The 23766-nt window shown below is 35.9% G+C and overlaps 1 protein-coding gene across 6 annotated transcripts in view; it reads left to right on the top strand.

Annotated features, from left to right (window-relative positions):
• ARID4A (AT-rich interaction domain 4A) overlaps nt 1-23766 on the top strand; it is a 55204-nt gene that overhangs the window by 29254 nt on the left and 2184 nt on the right. For 2 of the 6 annotated variants that reach the window (XM_075029563.1, XM_075029562.1), the window contains exons 12-26: nt 4330-4402; nt 6939-7033; nt 7199-7296; nt 8783-9011; nt 10850-11100; nt 13023-13220; nt 14443-14527; nt 14716-14917; nt 15126-15188; nt 16295-17425; nt 17622-17726; nt 18945-19160; nt 19373-19519; nt 20008-20107; nt 20408-21027. In XM_075029563.1, coding sequence (XP_074885664.1) covers nt 4330-4402; nt 6939-7033; nt 7199-7296; nt 8783-9011; nt 10850-11100; nt 13023-13220; nt 14443-14527; nt 14716-14917; nt 15126-15188; nt 16295-17425; nt 17622-17726; nt 18945-19160; nt 19373-19519; nt 20008-20107; nt 20408-20477 — 3063 coding nt within the window. In that variant the 3' untranslated portion in view covers nt 20478-21027. Of the gene's footprint in view, nt 1-4329; nt 4403-6938; nt 7034-7198; nt 7297-8782; nt 9012-10849; nt 11101-13022; nt 13221-14442; nt 14528-14715; nt 14918-15125; nt 15189-16294; nt 17426-17621; nt 17727-18944; nt 19161-19372; nt 19520-20007; nt 20108-20407; nt 21028-22274; nt 22508-23766 lie in introns of those variants that run through there. The other 4 variants (XR_012650616.1, XM_075029565.1, XM_075029564.1 and 1 more) reach the window with 4 other exon arrangements.

Raw genomic sequence — 23766 nt, forward strand, 5'->3', positions numbered from 1 at the left:
TATGTTAATAGTGTGCATTTATTTCAAGTTTTTAGGGTTCTTGCATCACAACAGCATCAAGAAACATTGGTCACAGTTGCTTTACATTGTTGAGCAGGGAAAATGCCAGAAGCATTTTCCAATGTACCTATTCTGCAAATAAGCAAGGATTTTAGTTCTCATGATAAGTCATTACCATACATTTTATTACCACTAAGTTCATAAAGGAAGGATGATTATATGAAATCTATGATGTGTTTTAGGAGGCTTGAGATTCCTACAAATGATCAGTAGTCATCTATTAAAATATTTACATTTTGTTTCAAAGTAGTTCTTGTTTCCCATGTAGTCTTTTCTCTAAGTGACTGTGGGAGACCACATAAAATGATGCCCAATCGTCCATTTCTGTTGCAGCGTATGAGTATTTTACGATAACATTGAAAAAGCTGACTCCAAAAGTGAAATACAAGAGTACAGTAATTTCAAAGTTAATGAAGCATGGTATCCAGAAACAAATGGTTTATTTACATCTACAAAAACCCCTAAGTCTAATACATAGAATAGCCTTTAAAAAAAATAGCTAATCATTGATTAGCTAATCAACCTTCTCATGCATGCATGCATTTGTAGGAGTTTTGGCTACTGTGAAGCATGGCCTGGATCATACCATGCTCAAATGTTCTTTACAAAGACTTTCTTGCTCGCAGTTTTATGCTAACAGGCATTCTTAGAAAATTCCTCTAAGAGGAGCAAAGAAGTTGCAAACTGAGGCGCAGCTCTGGAGTGAGTCATTGTTGAGGATGGTTCAATTCCTGGTTCTTGTTGGTAGAAATTAACATTTTAAGACCACTCATCTCCACATGGTGTAAAGCTGTTAACTTGTTGCAATCAGTTTAATTCTTTTCATTTCCTTAATTAGCGTTCGAACTTGGCATCAGAAAGCAAATGTGCAAGTGATGAAAATGCATTTAAGTACTCTGAAGCAACAAAATTACATTAATGCTAATTCTGGCAGCTTGTCTTGATCATATACCCTTCTGAACTCCAAATCCTCTACACATTGTTCTTCCTCTTAGCATGCATTTATTTCACAGTAGAGTTTATGGTATTGCCACTCTGTTAATAACATAAAAGAAAGATCTGTCCCTGGTACCTTAGGCCTGTATTGATTGAGTATATGGTGTACATGCTTGTAAGTAGAGATTCATTCTTTGTTTTGTAAAAGAAGCTATTTCATCCTTTGTGCTCCCACTCAGCTCTACAGATTAGCATCCACAGAAGCTTTAACATCTTTCTGTAGAGTAAAGTATGAGTCAGGAAAACAGAGCTATATTCTCATTTAAAATCATGCTGAAGACAGAGGGAAAACTCATGGTGAATAAAGTGGCTTGAAACCAAATGAAGCAAAGCCACTTAAGAGTTTTCTACAAGTTTCTGTGGGTTTTATGTTTTGCTTATTTACTGGTTGTTATTATCAAAATAATTTTGCAAAATACTTGAACACTGTTAGTGTTACTTGAAAGGCAATAAGAAATTAAGTTGGGAAAGGAGTATGTCCCTTACACAGAGATCCTATGTTTGTTGTTAATTTTATTGTTTTGCTGTTTACAATGTTCTTTAACTGATGTGACCTGCTAGTCAGAAAGGAGGAAGCAAATCTCAAACCCATAAAATTTCAACTTTTTAATTATAAGCCAAAAAGGGCATCTTGGAGTTGTTTTTTTTTTTAAATGAAATTCAGCCTCTTGCCCTGAAACAAACAAAAAAAATTCTCATGTTACATTTAGTTACAGGTATTGGATGAACAACAGAAAGGTCTCAATTTTTAACTCCTGCCACTAAAAAATTTCATATTGTTTTGCCTCTCACTTGGACTTATCTTTAGCTACAATTTCCCTTTCTTGCAACATCTGTATAGGAAGAAAATGAAATGGAGAGACAGAACTCTCTTAAGAAAACTGATTTTGAACAGTTGTCACTGTGGCCTTACTTATGCCCAGTCTAAAATGGTTATAAGTGTCTGGATAGCAGAAGTGAGTTTTGGAGTGTAGCAGTGTCGCCCTGGTGCCTGCTGGAAAGAGATGCTGGGAATTTTAGCTCTCCAGTCTCTCACTGATGGTGATCTCAGGTTGTGGCATCAACATTTCTCAGGTGTTTTCTTCCCTTTGGATGCAGATTTAAGGTTGCTGATAGAGCAGCTTAGATGGTTGATGTCTTTAAAATAAAACTCAACTCTAATGCAGAACAGTAGACACTCCTGGAAATTCATTATGTCCAGTTACAAATAGATAACCTTGATTTTAGAAATGACCTCTTATAAAAATTCACGTATCTTAATGTTGCAGTAGGCATTTCCATGAAGGGTTTGTCTTTCTTATTCTGGCCAGTAGCAAAAAAAGACTTTGAAATAGCTGATATATGATATATTCAGGTCTTATTCAAGTCACCTCTCAGAAGGATTTGGTATCTACTCTGGCATTGGTACCAGGCACAGTTCAGACTCCTTCTGCCAAGGGGTGGCAACCTCGCTCATGCACCATCAACAGACAGAAGCAGGTACAGGATTCAGGATGTCTCACATAGGTGGATGAATATTGCAGGCAGGTTTTATGCCCCTGTCCTCTAAGTATATAAAAGCTTTTCAACTTTTCTTTTTGCTTTTTTTCAGCTGAAAATACTTGGTATCAGTGAAATGGTTAACATTCTGTCTGCAAGAGTGCTATTTCTAACCTACACTTCTGCTGTTCTGACCTACAGTTCTGGTTTGGCATTATGCCCACATAAAAGAAATGGTTTGAATTTAACTATTCAGAAGTATTTCTAAATGTTTACTGTTACATAGATATATTTAGTTTGCATGGTTTGAGTCGTATTGCCTTTAATCAGTAAACATTACAGTAGATGGTAGAAATTTCTCGATCTTGAAGTTGGTTTGCAATCTAGATGGAGAGAAAAAAGCTGTGGTTTCTATAGCAATAATTCATTTGTTAACCTGGAAGAACGTAGTAATTCTATAGATAACTGCTTCTCTTTATATAATCGCTATGATATGCAATATAAGCAAATGGTAACTGATGCTGTACAACATTGTAATTATTAATTTAATTTCCTCAAATTACCGCCCAAGAAAAAAATAGGAAAATAAGAAACAGATATTGTCTCTGCCTGATTGTAGGTGATCCCTGTTGGGCTTTGAAGCTCAGAATGCACTGAAGCAGGCAGGGCTGAAATTCATTCTGATGCTGGGTAGATTGCTTTCTGGTTAACAAGGCAGTAGCATATACATTTACATTTCGCTGCCTGTCTTTCTGCCTTGAAGCTTAAAGTTTACAGAATGCAGAGACAACTGAAATTGAAATTGCTATTCTGGTTTCCTTCTGGAACTGCTTGTGACTTTTTTCTGTTATTTTTTAATAATGTAATGATAAGATTTTTTGACACATACTGTACATCTTTCCTCCAAGACAGCTGCAGTCTTCCTTGTGCAAACTGCCTTACCAGCAATCCCTATGATTGCCAGGCTGGCAGGAAGAAAGTGGTGTGCGTAAAGCGTTGCAGGAAAAAGATTTTTCTCCCTTTTTTTTTTTGTCTCTACTAGAATCTCAGAATTCCATGAAGTATATGTAGATATGTAGACATTATTTCCTCTCTGCACCCCCCAATAAATTTACTTTAATTTCATGGCTTTCACCTGAATAAAAGAAAATCTTCATTTTACACTGTGGACTGCTTACCATAAAGTTCATAAGTGCTTGTCTCTTCAAGGCTTTAAGTTGTACAGATAAAACTAAAGAATTTATAATAATAAATTATAGAAGTGACTCTAAAAGCGTTTCCAAATATGAGCTGAAGTCAAGCATTGGAGCTTAGTCACAATATGAATACTGTCTGGAGCATCAAAACCAGAAACGGTTGGAGAAAGAATTGTTCTGCAACCTTAGCTATAGTTGTGGTAAGGAAGATGAGTTAAACAAAAATCCCCCAAACAAGCAAAAAAACTAAACCAAAAAACCTAGAGTTCCATGAACTGCCTCAGTCTTGTAAATAACAGACCTTTTCTGTATTAGAACAATATGTTAAGTATATTCGTGTTTTGATTTTGAAGAGTCACACTTAAATTCTTTCTGTCATGGATTTAGGCTTTCCCTGACCTGCATTTTGGTTTTTCCTCCTGAGGTGTGCATGTCGGTTTCCTGAGTAAATTTTGTTTTCTGCATATTTCACCATTATACGGGTGCAGGGCCAAATGGGAAGTGGTTTGCATTTAGTTCTTGCTGTTAGGCTTTTGTATAAATAAATTGTTACTTTGTGTATTTTATGTTTTCATTATGACTGCATTTGTTTTCACAGCCTGAGGAAGAGCTTGATCCTGAAGAGAGGGACAGCTTCCTCCAACAGCTTTACAAGTTTATGGAAGACAGAGGTAACACTGAATTATTACTACTTTTTTTTAATTTATTTAATCTCATGTCCAAGTTTTTTAATGGCTTTTAAAAATTGCTTTTAACTGTAATGGATGTTATTATGAGCATATTCTTATGTCAGTGAAAAAAGATAACAGCTAATCTTGTGCAAGGAGAAATGCCCATTTTCACATGTGGAAGGTCTGCTTCCACTACTTTGAAGCACAGCACACAAAGGAAACTCAAATCCTCCCTGAGGTGTTTTGTTTTTGTTTTGCTTTCACAAAACCTTTTTTATGCTAACAATCCCTGTTAAATAAGCTCTTGGTTGATTTCTTGTTGTGACAGCCATGGCTGGGAACTCTGCTGCTGTTAATCTCAGGCTGGAACCTGAGGAGGCTATTCATGGATGGTGAAATTGAACCAGCAGAGAATGGGAGATGTGCCGTCTTCAAGTCTCCTTGCAGAACTGTCTTAATCATGCGCAGATGTAGCAGTGATACTCACCTGAAGAGACAACTTAAAAGATTCTACTTTGTCCTGTAGCTAGAACAAGAAAATAGCATATTTTAAATGTCTGTCTTTACAGAATTAGGTGAGACTGTAATAAATTGGAATAGTTAAAGTCCTGGCATAAGACATATATTGGAAGTGCATGTGCTATGTATAGATAGACAGCAGGATATACCTGCTGACTTGGGAGAACTGTTGTTGTATAAGCCATTCACATTTGCAGTTGTGATGTGACTTGACACTAAAATGGAAGGTTTTCTGTCCCTCGGCTGCACATCCCCCCCCCCCCCTCCGTTTTTTTTTTTTAAAGTATATTTAAGGCTGGAAAGAGTTTTAACTTTTAGAGTGTATTTGTTTTATTCATTTTTCTTGCTTTTTCAGTTTAAATATTGTAAGTGTTAATCCTGCAATAACATCGGTGGAGGTAGATTACAAGTGCAGCTACTGCCTTTTTCCTTCTTCTTTCTTTCTTTTTGCTTGACAAAAATTACCTGAATGATATATCCTTAGCAGCATATAGTAGAGCAAACATTGATGTACTTGAATCTGAAATAACCAGAGCTAAGAGTAAAATGCAAAGTGCACGAAGTGTCCGAATATTTCCCCCTTTCTTTCTTTTTTTTTTCTTGGGCTTTAAAATGGGGGGGGGGGGGGGGGGGTGGAGATCAAATCACCTTTGTAAAAGCCTCTGCATCCCTATTAACGAGGTGTGTTCTGGACCACAGAATCGTAAAAGAACAGTTCCAAGTCTGTCTGTTCAATATTGCCAGTTATCACAGGTTTAGAAATTGATCATGTATTATAGCAAAGTATACTGGAGTTCATTCAATATAATTTTGAGGCCTCCTGTGTATAACCAGTGTTTCTGGAGAATAACCTGCCTTGGGAGGATAAGAGGCTGTGTCAGGGGAAAAAAAATCCCTATGCTGCTGGACTAATGCACAATTTTCTTTCCTAGTAAGCCTGATTCTTCCCCCTTTTCTGTTTTCCTCCTTCTTTACTCCCTTTCTTAAGTACTTTTAGACTACAAATCAAGTAGGGATCATGTCAGGGACTTGTAGAGAGGCAAAAGACGAAAGCATTTGTGCACTGACTTTGAAGACTTAGTCTAGAAACGATTCTTTAAGCTAGTATGTTCACTGAGTAATGTACAGGACTTTTTCAGGACTGGGTCTTTCCCCCGCCTGTCTACTTTTTTTACTCTGTCCTTATAGCAAGATGTCTGTTCCCACCAGATTTATTCTACATTCTAGTCTCTCAGTATGAATGGTTTGATTTGTGTAATCATGACAGTATTCCTAAAGTCCTATAAAATTATTTTAATGATTCCAAATATAATTGCAAGAAGATGAAGGAAGATGAGAAGCAGCAGGGAGGAGGTTTGATATTCTTCCTTGCTGGGAGGAATGCTGTCTACGTATGCAGCCAGTTGCCCCAAGTCACTTTTGGTTTCTCCTTTTGCAATTAATTACTGTTCTTTATATCATTGCCACTTACCCGATTTGAGTTCTTTCTTTTTCCTGGAACTGTCCCAAATATTCATGTCCTATTAGGGCTTTAGGGTTTTTCACATTCTGACAATTTGCCTGTGTATCTTTTTCTAAACCAAGATTTCTGCTTCTTCCCCATTCCTTTCAGACCACAGTGTTTGAGTTAATCTCTTTGCACATTGCTATATTCCAGCATTCATCAGGTGTTCTGTGGAGCTTGCTGCAATTCTGGCTGTCGCCCCCGCTCAAGAGAGGAACAGTGGGATGCAGCCAGTTGGAGGGGGTTATTGCACAAATCTGAAAAGGAGGTCGAGAAATCGTAGTTATCAAGCAGCTGGTGCTAGTATGCTAATAAACCACGCAGAAATGTGTGATGCATTCAGAAGAGGGTGTAGCCTTAATAAGTGATTGGAAAGTACTGACTTGTGACATATTTTAGAACTATTTTAAAAATGTAGAAAGTTATTAATAATTGAATGTGTGTTAAAGGAATGGAAGAAGCGATTTGCTGTTCTTTGTGATAACTTCTTATTTCTGGTTTTGTTTTGTTTAGGTACTCCTATCAATAAACCACCTGTTCTGGGCTATAAGGACCTTAATCTCTTCAAACTTTTTAGACTGGTGTATCAGCAGGGTGGGTGTGACAATGTAAGTGTTGCATGTTTCATAACTAAATGTGTCCATTCTTAAAGGCTGTGGCTTGTGGCTGTATTAGATATAATTCCTTAATGTTCTTGGTTAACAAAACCTGAAAACTTCCTTTTTTTTCTTTTTTCTTTTTTTTTTTTTTTTTTTTGTTTTTTTTCCCCAAAGATTGAGAGTGGTGCTGTATGGAAGCAAATTTATATGGACCTTGGCATTCCTATTTTGAACTCGGCTGCTTCCTACAATGTAAAAACTGCTTATAGAAAGTAAGTTCTCATATTGTATCATGATGAAAACATTTTTCCTTTTTTTTAGTAGCATGTACAATATTCAAGCTTTTTTTGATAGTTTAGTGAAACAGTAGTTGACATTCTTCAGTTAAGGAACAGTTCTGAGCATTTTCTAGTGCTGAGGATTGAAATGGTGGAGGAAAGGAGAGTGCTCAGGGCTGCATAAATTCCTGTTGCTCTAATACATTAGAATTCTGCTCATTTTCTTATCAAGAAGCATTCACTTTCAGCATGTGATGATGCCATTTCAGAGTACAACAATGAAATTTATAAAAAAAGCTTTGGCAAATTAAGCTTTGCAATTTATGGTGATTAACAAGAACGAACTCCATCCTCAGTCTGTAGATGCTGCATGCAGCAAGGAGAATTTTATACCAGTTTCTTTAACTTCCTGAAAAAAGTTGATAGATATAGACATTTCAGATTGCATATTTAAATATCATCTTTGTGGAATCTGTAGAATAATGGCTTTAGGGCATAACTGTACATTGCTATGGTGGATGTGACAGTATTAGGTAGTAAAATCACTGCTTGTAATGAAAAAATGCCTAAGTCTTTTTATTCTGACCCCTGGTTTTCAGTTGTATTTTAACTTTTGAAATGGAAACCTTTTAGAAATTACACTATTCAAGCTCATTTTCTAAATAAAAATTATTTTTATTATTTATCCTCCTGGAATTTTGACAAGAAACACTTGGGCTTTTTGAGTAAAAGGGAAGAATGAGGTTCTCTTGACTCGAACCTAAGGAAATTTGGCTGATTGAATAGGGATGACTAATGATTCAACTCAGGTTAATGTTGATGAAGATGAAAATATTCAGACTATCTTCAGTGGGATTTGAACTGGGCACATATTTAAGGTCTGTATTTTACAGAGAAGAGTATTTGTCATAAAAAGAGTAATTGGTAAATAAGTATTAGGTTGCTGTTACAGTGGGAATAATTATGTTGTATGGACACATGATAGTATGTTGTAACTTGCATATTTATTCTTTGAGGAATAAGCTAGTTCGTATTTCTGTCACCTATAACTGGATTAGAGTGTGCACACAGGCAGTTACCAGAGAGCAAGCTGATGCATAGCAATTTGTTACCATGTGGTAACTTGTTTGTATGCCCATATTCTAATATTAGGCTGATTTTAGGTGTCATTGTGCATTTGCAAAACAGCGTACATGTCCTTAGGCTTTACTGTAATGAATTCTTAATTGGACGGGGATGAAGTTAAATTTGTGGGAAGCACCTGTGTGTATTCTTTCTCACCATGTGACTTCTGTGCATAATTGTTTCATTTCAAAATCTTCTCTGGCTTTTTATTTTTCATTTATTTGCATTTGTTTTGTTTTTTTCCTGAAATTACTGCTCCTCTTGCTCTTCTGTGAGCAGGAAAATAGGTTTTATGCACTTAAATAAATGGAAAATAAAATATGAAATATAAATGAAACTTTATTTGTATCTATAGGTATCTTTATGGTTTTGAAGAGTACTGCCGTTCTGCAAACATTCAGTTTAGGACCATCCATCACAATGAACCAAAAGTGGTAGAAGACATACAGAAACACATGGAACCAATGGAGGAGAGTGTAAAAGAGGAACAAAAAATGCCCCCAACAGAAGTTAAAAAAGAAGCAGAAGAAAATTATTCCAGCAGTGAAAGTGAAAAAGAAGAAATAGAACTAAGATCCCCAAGGGTAAGTGGTTTGAACTGGTTTCTATTTAGTACTTAACAAACCCCTTTGTATAGCTCACAGTTTACATAATGAGTTTTCCCTTGTGGAGTGATTGTACACTTGAATTGGCATACTTGTACAAGTGTGAGACAGGGTTCTGTGAATGCCTAGTTGGTGTTAACTGTTAATTATGTTCTACCTGTGGATAGAATCAGTTTTGATTATTTCTTCATATTCTAAAACATCCACGGGATTTGCTCAGGCTGTGTTGGATGTCAGATGTGTTTCGATTCAGGGATGGCTTGAGAGCTACTGAGAGCTGTATATCATCACAACAGTGAATCTCAGCAGGACAGGCGTGGTTGTGGGTAAGAATTTCCACAGGCACATGGAATCTGGAGCTTTCCGGCAAGAAGCAGGAATATCAAGGGACTGCTACAGCTTTAAGAATCAAAGGAAGACCCATTTCTCTGAGTTGTTTTTTATCACAATACCTCTTCTTTTAATAAAAGGAACTCTGCAGTTTTACAGTATGTAGACAAAAGTATAGGGAGGAACACTTAAGTTTTGTCTTCCTTTGTCTTTGAATGCTATAGAGGTGAGGGTTGTATTAGTAGTTACGTGGATAAGAGCAGTGCCCCATCAGCTAGTGGATGCTGAACCTCATTGAGAGTACAAGAATACTTTTCAGGTGTTTGAATATGACTCTCTAGTACTCCTGTTAATCCTGTTAAAAGGACATTTTGTATTCCTTAATAGAGCATGATTACTGAAGGACAAGGAATTGCTACTTTTTAAATTGTTCAAGTTGTAAGGATTCTGTTCAACTAAAATGTAATTCTATGAAAGTACCTCTTGCAAACCAGCTTTTCAAGCAAGTATATGGCCTTTTAAATTAATAGGTGAAAGGACATACTGTAAACACAGCCTTAATGAACTTCCTGGCATGACATTAGCTTTGTTGTTAGTTTGTTCATTTATTTTGTGTTTTTGGAGAAAACTGGTGAGAGGATAAAGAAATGGAAGAATTTTTTGTTTTTTATATCATTGGCTGTCTATGTTAATTTTTTAATAATTAGATATTATTTGGTTATGTATTTTATTAATTTATTAATCCAGTCACCAGCTACCTATTTATGAATGATTATTTTTCCAATGTATTGACTGTTACAGTACCGTGAATTTTAATTATTATAGTGCTTTCATTACTGTAATCTTTGGATGGCCTCCAGATAATTAACCTTGCATTCATAATGTATTTTAAATGTTCCGATTACAAAGCAATGACCCTATCAAGAGACTTTTAATAGTAAAATGATAAACCTGTACTAGATCCTCAAGAACCAGTGCAGATAGACCCAGACAGCAATTGTCTGGCTACTCAAAGTACCTTTTAAAAATGCAATACTTAGAGTTTTTCTAAAGCTGACAAATTTTTGTTCTGTGAAGTCAACAGGTGGCTATCAGGATTGAAGATGCTGAAGGAAGATGAATTCTCTCAGTAGTCCTATACAAACACTTTAATTAATGCCGTTGCTGTAGTTGATCAAGACTTTTTAGCCCTTTCTATGAGGGCAACAGACCTTGCAGGTCCAAACAAATGTCCTGAAATCCTCCAGAAGTTAATCAGAAGCTCATCCTCATTATTCCAAACAAAGCAGAACAGCTTTATTTTGCCTTTTTCCTCAATAAGAGACTTTAAGCTATTATCTTAAGATTTTAGAATACTTTGCTTTTTGGTGTTATCTTTAGCCTGTCTTCTGTACAAGAATAGTATGTTTCACTTTTGCTAAGATTTGGAGCGGCCATACAGAGAACAATTGACAGGAGTCAATAAACTGATCTTATTTCTGTTCTAGGGGCGAAGACGACTTGCCCGTGATGCAACCCCAGCTAAAAAAGATAGTGAAGAGGATAAAACACAAGACAAATTAAAAGACAGTAACAAAGAAAACAAAGATATAGAGGAAACACCTGAGAATGCAGAAAAGAAAGAAAATGAAACTTCACTAGGGAGAAAAAGTATACCAAAGCAAAAAGAGAAAAAAATTAAAAAACAGGAGGATTCTGATAAAGAGTCAGACGAAGAGGAAGAGAGGCAGAGGGAGAGGTAAACATTAACTTTCATCACCTTCTTATGAGTATGTCTGTGTCATGATTGAGCTGTACTCCAAGCAGGAATATACACAGAGTTGGAGATCTCACCAAGTAAAAGATGGAAATCGGGAACCTAGTTCACTCAGCCAGACAGGAAAGGGAAGGTTTTATTTCAAGCTTGTAGACTCTGCTGTACTTTATGGAAGCATCTTTTTCTGGTGGATGCCAGATAGTATTTTTCACTTTCATTTTCTTGAAGGTCTTGCCAAGGTTGTGTTGGTGTTTTGTCACACTAGTACGTACAGACATCAAGTAGACCAGGCTATAAGTATGCCAGGTGCTGTATGGATTGTGAGCAACTATTTGGGCAGACTTTTCTGGACAGTTGAAATATAAATGGAAAAGAGAGCCCCTCTTCTCCTGTGCTTCTGTTTAAATGTTTGGTGGTGGCTGGTGAACCTAGAGCTTGCTTGTTTTTATTGTTACTTGATGTATTGTAGGCAGGCAGGAAGGGGATGAGCTAATAAAGCAAAGGAGAAGGAGAGAGGGAGTTTGAACGAAACCTAAAGGTAGGTGGAAGAGGAGAGGATGGAGAGACATGGAAGGGCAAAGGGAAAATAGCATCCTGAGACTAAGCTTGACAAGTTAAATTGGATTTATAGTCCTAGTTACAAACGAGTTGTGACGAGGTGACTAATTTATTACCAGAGCAGACCTCTTCTTAGCTAACTTTGGCTGTGGTCAAGGGCAATGTCTTGCCTGCATAAGCTGCCTTTCTTACCTTGTTTTCCTTGTCCATGTGGCTAAGTGGTGTGGACATAAGTTGCTACTGAATAAAGCCTGATAGGAGTATTGCATATTTTCTTCTAAAGAACTTTGAGGAGTGGGAAAAACACACAGCTATTTTAAAGAAAGTGTCACTGTGCAGTCAATAAAAAAAAAAAAAAAAAAATCTTGCAGTACACCATAGCATGCAGAAATGCCTCAAATGAATGTACAGTGTGGGTGTGCAGCAGGTTGCAGAGGTATGTCGGATGACTAAGGCCTGAAAGAGTTTTCTTTAAGTGGTGTGAATGGTGCTTGTCCTCTTTCTTTTAATTGTTTGCCACAACAAGATAGTTCAGCTTTCACTGAAGGCTAGCAAATATATTTAATTAAAAGCAAACCCATAGTCTTTTTCAGTATTTTCTTTCTTGGTGATTTTTTTGTAGTTTTAACTTTTACATTATGTTAAATTCACCCTAAAATAGGGAGAGAAGTATAGGTAAAGTAGATTAGATTGTAATTCTTGAAAATACGATTAAGTAGAATGTTTAAATATTAGATATACCTATAATAAGAGGTAGATACAGCTAATAAGAGCTGTATAGACACTTTTAATCTTGGTTAAATATTGTTGTAATCAACTTTTTTTTCAATTGAATCGTGTTTGTATCATGAGAGGATACTATGATGGCGATTCAGACTTGTGTGCACTGTTAGTAAACCATAGCTTATTATCCAAACTGTAGAAGTAAGAATTATTTTTTTTAAATGGTGTGTCAAATTCAAGTCTATTTTAAAAGCTGAGAATCGTTCTTCCTGTCTTATTTAGGAGCCAAACACTGAGTTAGCTTTTTCTTCTTTTTGTATTATCAAAATATTCATTTAAAAAAAATAAGCTTTAAGCTTTGAGTTGTACACATGATAAATTGCATTTAAATTACAATATAATTTTTCTGGACATTTTTGGCACTTACCCCTATTCTCTCTAAGTCCTGTTCTTGATTTTAAAAAGCTGTGTCCAAGCTAGCTTCAGAGGCAGTGCAGGATATAGAAAATGAAAGAATTTTTTCTTGCAGCCTTTTTCTTTTGTAGTACCTTGGCTGTGCTAGTTAAATGTTAAAACTTTAATTATCACTAATTAGTGGGCATTTTAAATACACTTTACTGCAGGGAGGAAACTGAGAACAAAGGAGAATCAGAAGGTGAAGAGGATGAGGAGGATGCAGAACCCTGCCTGACTGGAACCAAAGTGAAAGTAAAATATGGACGTGGAAAGACTCAAAAAATTTATGAAGCCAGTATTAAAAGCACAGAAATTGATGATGGAGAAGTTTTATATTTAGTTCATTACTATGGTTGGAATGTAAGGTGAGGATAACAAATTGCCTTTCATTTCTTTGTTAGAAGGATTATTTGTAAAAGAATTTTTGTTTTTAAGAAAAAAAGAGAAAGATAAGTGACTTGGCTCCAGATTGAATTATCAACATGATAACAGGATCTGACTCTTATTACACTTCTCAATGTTAGTAATTTTGTTCATGATATGACACTATTGCATTGAAATCTCAGAATATACTTACTTGTATGTTTCCAAGTTTCCATCTGGCTTAAAGTGAGTAATCCTCACTCCTCAGAGGAGCATCCCTGTAATTTATTGTGTCAGCTAGTGTTAGCTCTATCAGACTTTTTTATTTAAGGGAGTCATTGATAATGGTGAAGACATCTACAATTAAGTGTATCAAGCACTGAAATTTTGGCAACAACATTTATTCCTGTATTGAATGTTGACTGTGATTATAAAGAACAGTTGTTACATGTAGAGAGGGTAGGAGAAGACTAAGCAACAAAGAACTACAGAAAAAAAATTATCAAATGCTTCTCTTGGCAGCCATGCTTTATATTCAATACTGCTGTAGAAAAGCCTTTTTTTGTTGTTGTTAAGAGCTTTGTGGTTATGTAGACAAAAATATCACAAACCCGATCATTTTTAAAAATAAAACACTTCTGGTATATAACTTGAGATATTCCAAATCCATACATTTGTAAGTAAAATAAGCAAATTTCTTTATGTGGCAACGTAAAGCTTATGTGTGGGGAATGTATCCCCCAAATACTTATAAGTGTTCCTTTGCCTTATTAGTGACTCGGGAGATTTTGAGGAGCACTAGTAGTGTATTTGTGCTTTTTCAGAATCTCATCCAGTTTGTTGCTATAATTTAAAAACTTTACCTTTAAAAAAAAAAAAAAAGTGTATTTTACTGTTGAGGCACAGTGTGGTGAAAACTGTGTTTGGTATATAATGTGAAATATTGACAAACTTTATAGCTGACTCAGTCCCCTGAGTTCCAGTGCTTTGCTAGCAAGAGACAGGGAAGTTTGCACCTCCGTTCCCCTATTCCCCCCTTTTTTTTAATGGGCTAGAAGTGTAATTAATCTTTCTAATGCCAGATACTGCATGTGTTTGTAAATACACACTCTGCTTTCCTACCTCTTCTTAATAAATATTTTCTGTAACTCAGTCTTCTAATCCGCATATTGCAAACAACTTTTTTATGTGTAGTGATAACAGTATGTTGTTATTCACTTTTAGATACGATGAATGGGTGAAAGCTGATCGGATTATCTGGCCTGTGGACAAAGGAGGACCAAAGAGAAAACAGAAGAAAAAAACAAAAGTAATGGTTATTTCAATAAGCTTACTGTAGTACAATACTTAATGACTATCACTGTTCATTATTTAAAAAAAAAAAAAGTTATTCAGTCCACAGTCTAGTTTTTTTAATAGAAGTGTAGAGCAAAATGAGAAAAGGTTTGATAATCGGCAGTGAAATATATTAGTAAAAATTCATTGGTTTCCCCTCAGAATAAAGAAGACAGTGAAAAGGATGAGAAGAAGGATGAGGAGAAACAAAAATCGAAGCGTGGGCGACCCCCTCTGAAATCTACTCTTCCATCAAACACATCTTGCAGTTTATCCAAAACGCCTAATAGTGAAGGTAAATCAGGAGCCAGAAGTGCACGGAACAACTTGTCAGATTCCTCACCATTACCAAATGGAACAGAAGGTACATCTAGTGCACTCGTGTTCTGGCATGGAAGTGCATGTAAACAGTGATGTAATGCGGTGCATTAGTATGACAACTTCAGCAAACACAGTGCTGTCAGCAGCTTTAAAATCCTACTTAACCCGTCAGTGAACAAGCAATATAACAAAACAAATTTTTGATGCAGATTTTACTCTATAAAAATTAATACTTTTGATTTTGATTTTAGCAACACCTCGCAGGCAGACGAGACGTAGCTCAGGAATGTTTGATTCTGATAGAGGATCAAACGGTGAGTGATCTCAGTCCTGTGTATGCTTTTGAGATTTTTTTTCAGTACCTTTTTGAAAAGAGGTTTGATTTTTATTTTTTACTTTTTGTTTGTTTGTTTTTCCTTTCTCCCTGTGAATTTTATTGAGGAAGTAGTTGAGCTGACACTGCTGAGGAGCACAGTTTGCTCACAGAAGAGCTGTGGCCTGGAAATGACTGTGCAAGTCATTCCATATTCTTTAGCCAGGGCTTTTCAGTCCTAATCTTGAACAGACCAAATCTAGTGGTATAGTGATAGTCTTTATTGTGGTAATTAAGTCCTCAAGCTCAGTACTACATCATCCAGCAGAGTTGTTAATTATATACAAATGACGGCAATATTTTTGGTGTTTCTAAGCCTCTGTGAACAAGAACTGAAGTGAAATCACTGTCTCCTTTTAGTACAGGTGCCTGAATAATCTTCTGGTAATGTAATAATGCTTGCTCTGTATATGGTGCGTGATTCGTACAATAGTTTAGCAATGAAATGTCCATATTGTGGTGTGGAAAGGTTTGGGGGTTTGTTTTTGTTTGTTTGTTTTTTGGTTTTGGGTTGTTTTTTTTTTTCTTCTGTCTGGGGGTGCATGGAGGGGAGGAGTCTTGGTTTTTGTAATGTCAGGTGAGGGAGGCAATATCCACAGGTAGATACCAGATCATGGCAATCTGTAAAACTATTTTTGCTACTATAAACTGTAATTTGTTTATATTGGCTTATTTAGGAAATAGTATTAATAGAATCATAGAATATCTCAGGTGGAAAGGGACCCATAAGGATCATCAAGTCCAACTCCCTGCTTCTCGCAGGACTACCTAAAACTAAATCGTATGACTAAGAGCATCATCCAGGTGCTCCTTGAACTCTAATAGTACAACTGCTGTTGTAGTTTCATAGAAATTTTGAGTAAAAATAAGAACTGTAATAAGTGTGTTGAATAACACAGGATTCTTTAAGTTTTAAATTGTTTATTGTAAACTGATGTGAATACCATAGATTACTGGAAAAAAAGTTTTTGTGTGGTCAAAAAAAGAAATTGTGTTGTAATTGATGATTTAGGGTGCTGTTTCCTTCTCTTTTAAAATTTTTTGCAGACTCTGGCTCATCTGACAGTGAAGCAGATGAGTCATCTGAAAAGAATTTGAATGAAGACTTTTCTCCAGAGACTTCAGAACTGGAAAAAAGTGAAAAACTACTTGATGAGAAGCTAGATGAAGAAAACCCAAAGATTCCTCATGCCTTGAAAGAAAATGACAGGACTCAAGTACAGCCACTAGAAACACTGAAACTGGAAGTTGAAGAAAGTGAGCAAATTGTTCAGATCTTTGGAAACAAAATAGAACAAATAGAAGAAATCAAAAGAGAGGCTGAAAAATCACCTAAAGGAAAAGGGAGAAGGAGCAAGTCAAAAGATCCCTCTTCAGAGAATGCAAAGATTTCACCAGGAAGCCAAGAAGAGGTGGCAAATGAATCTCTTACAGAACCTGAAAGATTAGACATGTCTTCCTTGGACTGTAAAGAAATTTCCAGCACTACTGAAAGTGAAACAGAACCTCCTACAAAAGATAAGAAGCTTTTGAAAAGGAAAACTTTGGAACAAGCATCGCCTGAGAAGAGAAATCGACGAGAGAGTGAGATGGAAGTGCCAAATATTGTATCTGAAGAGAGGACCAATGAATGTACTGGAGCAGAGGAATGTAGAGGGCTGAATGCTGAAGAGTCTCTCAGAACTGAAAATGAGGAAATGCCATCCCTGGTGGCAGAGTCAGTTCAGCACGGTCAGGAGCTGAGGAATGAGAACTTTGAACGTCCATCTGAAGAAAATGAGAATGTTCCCTTAAAAGATGAGGATGATGCAATGCCTCAGATTGGTCCTGAAACTTTGCTCTGCCATGAAGTAGACTTGGATGACTTGGATGAAAAGGAGAAGAGCAGTAGTGAAGATACAATATCAGAAAAGCCAGACCCTAATGCTTCAATTTCAAATCCATCTGCCTTACCCCCTGCCGTCCAGTCAAGCTTCTCAGTGGCCTCACCTCTTACTCTTAGTCAGGATGAATCACGCAGTATCAAGAGTGAAAGTGATATGACTATTGAAGTCGACAGTGTGGCAGAAGAGTCGCAAGAAGGTCTCTGTGAAAGTGAGTCTGCTAATGGATTTGAAGCCAGTACTACATCAAGCAGTTGTAGTATAGCCGTGCAAGAAAGAGAGATTGGAGAGAAAGGTGAGTATTTCCTGTGAAAAGTCATTCTCTGCTGTAATGACTTCTGAAGTCATCTTAAGTCTGCTGTTACTTTGCTAAAAATTGCTGGTTTGTTTTGTCTTCTGATTTTAAATTCCTTTGTTGCTTATAAAAAAAGCTTATGGTTAGCAGAAATATTTGAAGAGTCTTTTTTAAATTTTTTTTTCTTCTCATTTAGGTCAAAAAAGACCCAGTGATAGCAATAGTGGAACACTGGCAAAAAAACAAAAGCGTACTCCAAAGCGAACAAGTGCTGCAGCCAAAAATGAAAAGAATGGAACAGGTACATTCTTGGAGGGGGAGAAGGGGGAAGGTTATGCTGTCCTATGAACATGTATAAGGGCTCACTGTTGCTTGTTATTTCTGTTGGATGGGACTTCCTTGTCAGAGTTTTTCATTATTATTCATCATGATTATTGGCTGTTAACTGGAGAGAAATTACCAGCTGCATGGTAGCAGTGTTACTGGGAAATCTCCTGACTATTTTTAACTACTTCATTAAGAAAAAATTTTAATAATTGTGTATATTAGCAGTTACTAAATATTTACCATTATGCTGATTTTTTTTTTTTTAATATATTGGGTCGGTTATGAATTTGGGAGAGGGGAGCTTGTTCAACAAGCATCTCCTTTAAAGTCTTGTGACAGGTGTTTACTCATGGGAAAAAGGTCATCTATGAAGTATGAAAAAAATGTTTGATGCTAAAGAATAACTTTTCAGCAAAAGGAATCTTGTTTGGTTTTATCTCAAGTATGTGACTATTTTTTAACTTGCTATAGAAATCTGGATTTTTGTGTTTCTATAGCTCATTTTTGGTGATCATTGTATTGAATGAGTCAATATTTAGACCCTGTGGCAGCACTGGTAAAATTTTTAAATATCAAACTAAAATGTTAATTATCTGACATAAAATATTCAGATATATTTAATATGCCTGTGTACAACTTTGCAATTACTGTGGGAATCTAAAATATTTGCATATATCAGCTTAAAATTTTCTGTTGCATGTTAAAGCTTTTATGCTTTTAGCCATGTTTCAGAACTGTTCCTTCAGATGTGTAAAGCAATTTGGTAAACATACACAGTCATGTGCTACCTACCTATATTAAAACAGTTTTAATCTTTAAGAAGGGAATTCTACTGTCCGCTTTATATTAGAACCCCAAAATATGTGACTTTATTAGAGCACTGATAAGCTATCTTTCTTATTTTAATAAGCTGCTTTATTGCTGCTTTAAAAAAATTTGACTATTGCTTTTTAACTAAAGGCCTAGTCAGTCCGTGACTTCTCCTGCATTAAAGATCTTGAGAGTTCAGTGCACGTTCTGTCCAATAAGGTTATACATGGAATCTGATATGTTTTTTCCTTGTGTGCATTCTGGGATCTTCTGAGCGAGTAGGGGCAGTTTTTTCCTAATAGTTTTTTTTCTGACGATAGCTACAATTTTTAAAATGTCTAGGTTGTTTTTTTGAAGTCCAAATACATTTCTCTTACTGCAGGACAAAGTAGTGACAGTGAAGACCTTCCTGTCCTGGACAGTTCAAGTAAATGTACTCCTGTAAAACACATAAATGCATCCAAACCACAGAAGATTTCTCGATCACCTGCAAGAGTGATTTCACCTCACATCAAAGATGGAGAGAAGGATAAACACCGAGAGAAACACCACCACCAGAATGCTTCGCCTAGAGTATACAAATGGAGTTTTCAGCTCAGTAAGAATTATTTAAGTGACTTGATCAGAGGGAATTTACAAGAAAATTTGTTCTGCGAATTTTGGGATTCTAAATTAGGTATAGGCCTTTTATGGTGTAGTTACGGAAGTGTGGTATCTTTCATGCTTCATCTTGTATACTCTTAAGAATTGCATTTATTTGTTTAAAATCACCTTGATAAAGCCATTTTTTCTTTTCTTCCCACTTTTAAGATGAACTAGACAATATGAGCAGCACTGAAAGGATCTCCTTCTTACAAGAAAAACTACAGGAAATACGAAAATACTACATGTCCTTGAAGTCAGAAGTAGCAACCATTGACAGGAGAAGAAAACGATTAAAAAAGAAAGACAGAGAAGGTAATTTTCAGATTTGCTTTATGTTTCCTACGAGAAGTTCATTTTCTTGAAAATACATAACTCAAATCAACTTAATTGACAGTATTTTTGAAAAAAAAGTGTTATCTGTTTATCCTGTTCATATGTATACATATTTAGAAAGAATATTTGTGGCTTTTTAGAACTTGACCCTAACAAAACATTGACTATTTTAAAAACTGAGTATTAGAAGTTTGGACTTCCTAGTGCAAGCTCGGTCTGAGTTTTCAATCAGCGTAATGACTCATCTGATTTAGCTTTTCAATTGGTCTGTGATGCAGAAAGGGTAAGGTTACTCATCCAGTTTACATGAATATAACAGTGAAAGCAATTGACAAAAAAATCCTTTTCAGTTTTCTGTGACTGTGCCTCTTCTTTGAGGTCTTTTAAACAACGTAATAACCAAGAAAACCTTCATTCTGACATGTACTTTGATAATCTGATGGTGATCTGTTGTTCTGTATATTCAGTGTCACATACAGGAGCATCCATGTCATCTGCTTCATCAGACACTGGAATGAGTCCATCATCATCTTCTCCTCCACAAAACGTGCTTGCTGTAGAATGCAGGTGATATACATTTCTCTGCCTTGCCAGCAACTTGCTGCCATGGACATAAATCCTGAAATTCAACCACAGAAAGCACTCAACTGGTTTGACATTGCCAAGTATATTCTGTACACACTTCCACTGCTGGACTGTACCTGTTCTCCCCTCCTACCTTCTTTCTTTTGTTTAATTTACTGTTCAGAGAAATTAAGCTCATTGGTAACTGAAGGTTTGTAGGCACAATGTGACATGCTTGTCATTGTGTTTGTTTTTGGTTTTGTTTCTTTGTTGTTTTTCTTTTTTATTTTTTTATTAATGCAGAGAAAGGGCACTTATCAAATTTGAAAAGTTATGTCCAATGAAGCATTCAGCTGTTCTAGGGAGATCTTAGAAAAGCAAGTGCACCAAGCAGACATCAGAGTTTTATCAAAAAGAATTGAGTAACTGCTGCACTTTCACTGAGCTGTACGTTAACTCTTGGTGAGTAGTTCCTCTTTGTGGAAGCACTTGCTATACAGAACTGCCAAAGTATGTGTTCAGCAATGTGCCCAGTTTTAAAGGTGTAAATGGGACAAAATAAATTGTGAAAGGAAGTGTAGTTGACTGAAAACTACAGTTGTAATAAGTCTTCCACTTTTTATAGGATTTTTGAGCACACGATTATGCAAATATTTTAATGTTTATTAATGTTTACAGTGGAATTGTGAATAGGTTTTCAGTGGACTATCTTATCCCTTGACAAAAATATTTTGTCTTTTTTCTATGTAATTTCAGAGTTTTTATTTTGTTACAAAAAGACGAAAAATGAAATATATAACAACAGTGAAGTTATTTAACAAGATTTCTAAAGCTGAAATTTTTGTGTAAAATAAGGTATCTTGCAACTTGTTAAATATATTTATTCAGACATTGGATGTTGTATTTTTATGTATTTTTTAAAATATTAATAAAATTGGAAAAAAAATTCTAGGTTAGTTCACTCTTTCGATAAAACATAGTTATCAGTTATGGCTCTTAAGGAGGTTTTATCCAGTAGCTGTGCCTGTATTTCACATGGGTCTGTCTATGTATCCTCCACAACATAGGTCTGTAAGCGGGCATCTGGATTAAACTATGACTTTATTTGGAAACTTTGGCAGTCCTAGTACTTACATTGTTTTGAGGAACAAAATTTATTGGGTTGCCCTTAAGATACTTTGTCACAAGTTCTTATGTTTGCTGTACTGCCGAATGAATTTATATCTCCCAAAGTTGAGATGCAACAATAAAGTAAAGCAACTGTGTATGCTTTGTCTGTGGATTGTCCCACAGACAGATACAGTTTGTAAATAACTCTTCCAAAACCATGTATTTAAAACAGTTTGCATATACATTATGTATAAAAGTGATTTTTTTATCAATTTTTTTATTCATGTTTGTACATTGAAAGGGGTTCTTAACCCCTTTTTCTGTGTTTAATATGCTGTAGAGTAATAACATAGATGCTCTAGACTGTATATCAGGATATTCTGGTTCACACGGCAGAAAGTCAGAACGAAACACTAGTGATGGCGTAGCATTACTAAAATTGATGTTTCTTGAAATTTCATTTTACAACATTTGTCACCTTGTGATTCCAATTCCTTCCATTTTCGCAGAAAATTAAAGAAAAAGTACTCTTGTAAATGCACTTTTTCTGTCTTTTCTTAAGCAAAGCAGAACTATTTCAATGTAAGAAAAATTTGGAGCTCACTAGACAGCATTAATAAAGGCCATGTTTTAAACATAGGCTTTATATTCTATTTTTATTTAAGTGATTGTTCTTGTAAATGTCTGGACTTACCTAAATAGGAAAATTAATCTCCATAAATTGTTGTATAGACTTTTTTCAGAGCTAACTTTTACTGTTAATCTTACAATAGCTATGAATAAAAAGCAATACTCATTTAAAAGGAAATAACATGGGTCACATTTTCTCAGATTATCTTCCATGTTTAGTATTTGAAGAAGTAAGTTTTAAATTCAGTGAAATAATAGGATTAATTGTATCTTATGCAGATATCTAACCTCTGTCTATAAGCTGTGTGAGACCTTAAACAGTCATATACACACACTCGGCGTGCACAGATGATGGATGAGCTCCTAACCGTCTGTACTTTGGCATAGGCGTTCACAGTGTGTACACTCACTGCTTCTCCTTATCTCTTAGGAATGTTTAAAATACTGCATGGGAGACTGAAGGTATGGTTCCATGAAATGTGGAAACCCGTTCTAACAGACGGTTGCTCCTTGACACAGAGAACTCACTGCCTTACTTCCTCTTTCCACCTGCTTACCTTGCGCGAGTCCTCATCAGAGAGACAGACAGACTCACACCCGCCCACAGCACCCAGTAACAACTAACATCACTATTCTGGCCGAACACTAAACCTGCAAGAAAAGGTGAACTTTCTGCCAGGCCACTGGCAAAGCCTCTAGCATGTTACTCATTTCCTAGTTTTATCTTTCTGGCAAGAAGCGTATCAGTTAGCCAGATTATTTGGTAGATGTTTAAAGTAGTTTCTTATGACATTTAAAAATACCACAGGGAAAAGAAGATTAACTATATAATATGGGACTGCCCTGTACTAAAGGTGAACTCAACAAGAAACCCTAACAGGTCTTTTATTTCTAACTTTACTAGAATGCCCTTATTTCTCCTTTGTTGACATAAAATAAATTCCAAAGTGTCTTCCACTGCCTTAAATGAAAGTTTATGCCGTTGAGGACACAGTAATTATGATTAAACTGAATTGGGATTTTTTTTTAGTAAGAGATTAGGTATGTCTGCAAGAGCAATCAATAATAAAGCACCCTCTTGGCAAGCTTCACACGGTTCTCCTGCCTTCTAATCTTTGACAGTTTTTCTCAACGATACATGTTATTTCAAGCCTAGTTAGGAAGTAAAAAAGATACAGTTAAGATTAGGGGATCAAACACTGTTAGAACTGTTAAAAAGAACAGGGCTGTAAGAAGTTGGACTCTCCCCCCACCTCCTGCAACTGACAGAACTGTCAGATTTCTGGCAGATTTATTATTTTTGTATTAGCATATATCTGAATGTTGGAAAAAATTTGGAACATTTGCATGCGAGGACATAAGGTAAGAAAAGGTTCATTTCCCTACTTGTTTTAGTTTTTACTTTCTTTCCATAAAGTATACCAGCTACATGTATACTAATGAGCTTTTATTTTCTCTGTAATGTGTAAGTTTAGCAACACCCAGTTAAATCTCCACTTGTTTCTGGCTCCTCGATCAGATTGCTTGTGTTTGAGAAACCTTCTCTTGCTTAATCAGTTTGAACAGATGAGGCAGGAGAAGCAAAGATGTCGGAACAATAATAAGCCATTATTTCAACAGAGGTTATTTCTGTAAATCTGTTTAATCAGTAGTGAAAGAAAAGCGTAACAAGGGCAAGTGAAAGTGTGTATCTTCATGAAGCATAATGTATCTGACCTTCACGGGGAGCAGCAAAGACCTTTAATTTGAAGGACAGCAGTAGAAGAGAACAAGTGATTAAATCGCTTCTTCGCTATTTGTGGTATTTGCACAAGTTCCACTTGAATCTAATTTTTTTTTAAAGGTGCAGTATTAGAATGATCCAGGCAGAAATTTTTAAAATGGATACATATTCTTATTTTATGTTTAGGGAGCCACATAGT

This window comes from Buteo buteo, chromosome 6 (assembly GCF_964188355.1).
Source record: "Buteo buteo chromosome 6, bButBut1.hap1.1, whole genome shotgun sequence".
NCBI classification, from domain to species: domain Eukaryota; kingdom Metazoa; phylum Chordata; class Aves; order Accipitriformes; family Accipitridae; genus Buteo; species Buteo buteo.